The sequence below is a fragment of the Myotis davidii genome, unplaced genomic scaffold, assembly GCF_000327345.1.
Source record: "Myotis davidii unplaced genomic scaffold, ASM32734v1 scaffold1055, whole genome shotgun sequence".
Classification (NCBI taxonomy): Eukaryota; Metazoa; Chordata; class Mammalia; order Chiroptera; family Vespertilionidae; genus Myotis; species Myotis davidii.
Genome location: NW_006286477.1, coordinates 862814 through 863035, shown reverse-complemented (window position 1 = coordinate 863035; position 222 = coordinate 862814). Strand labels below are relative to the sequence as shown.

The window sequence follows — 222 nt, the reverse complement described above, 5'->3', positions numbered from 1 at the left end:
GCCTCCCTACCTGTCCGGGGCCTGCAGCGTGTCGTCCACGTCCAAGCACATGGCCTTGCACATCTGGGACAGCGCCAGCAGGTCCCGGGAGAAGGGCTCGCTGGGGAGGCGCCACCGGTTGGTCGAGCCGGCCACCTGGCGCTCTGGCCGAGCTCGGTGCTTCTTGGGAGACAAGAGAGAAAATGGTTTCCCAGTCACACACCCTCCAGCCCTTACACATGC

General features: G+C 65.3%; 1 protein-coding gene across 1 annotated transcript in view; it reads right to left on the bottom strand.

Moving 5' to 3' along the window:
* BTBD16 (BTB (POZ) domain containing 16) overlaps positions 1 to 222 on the bottom strand; it is a 40004-nt gene that overhangs the window by 24902 nt on the left and 14880 nt on the right. The window contains exon 2 of the mRNA XM_015560161.1: positions 11 to 203. Coding sequence (XP_015415647.1) covers positions 11 to 203 — 193 coding nt within the window. The remainder of the gene's footprint in view (positions 1 to 10; positions 204 to 222) is intronic.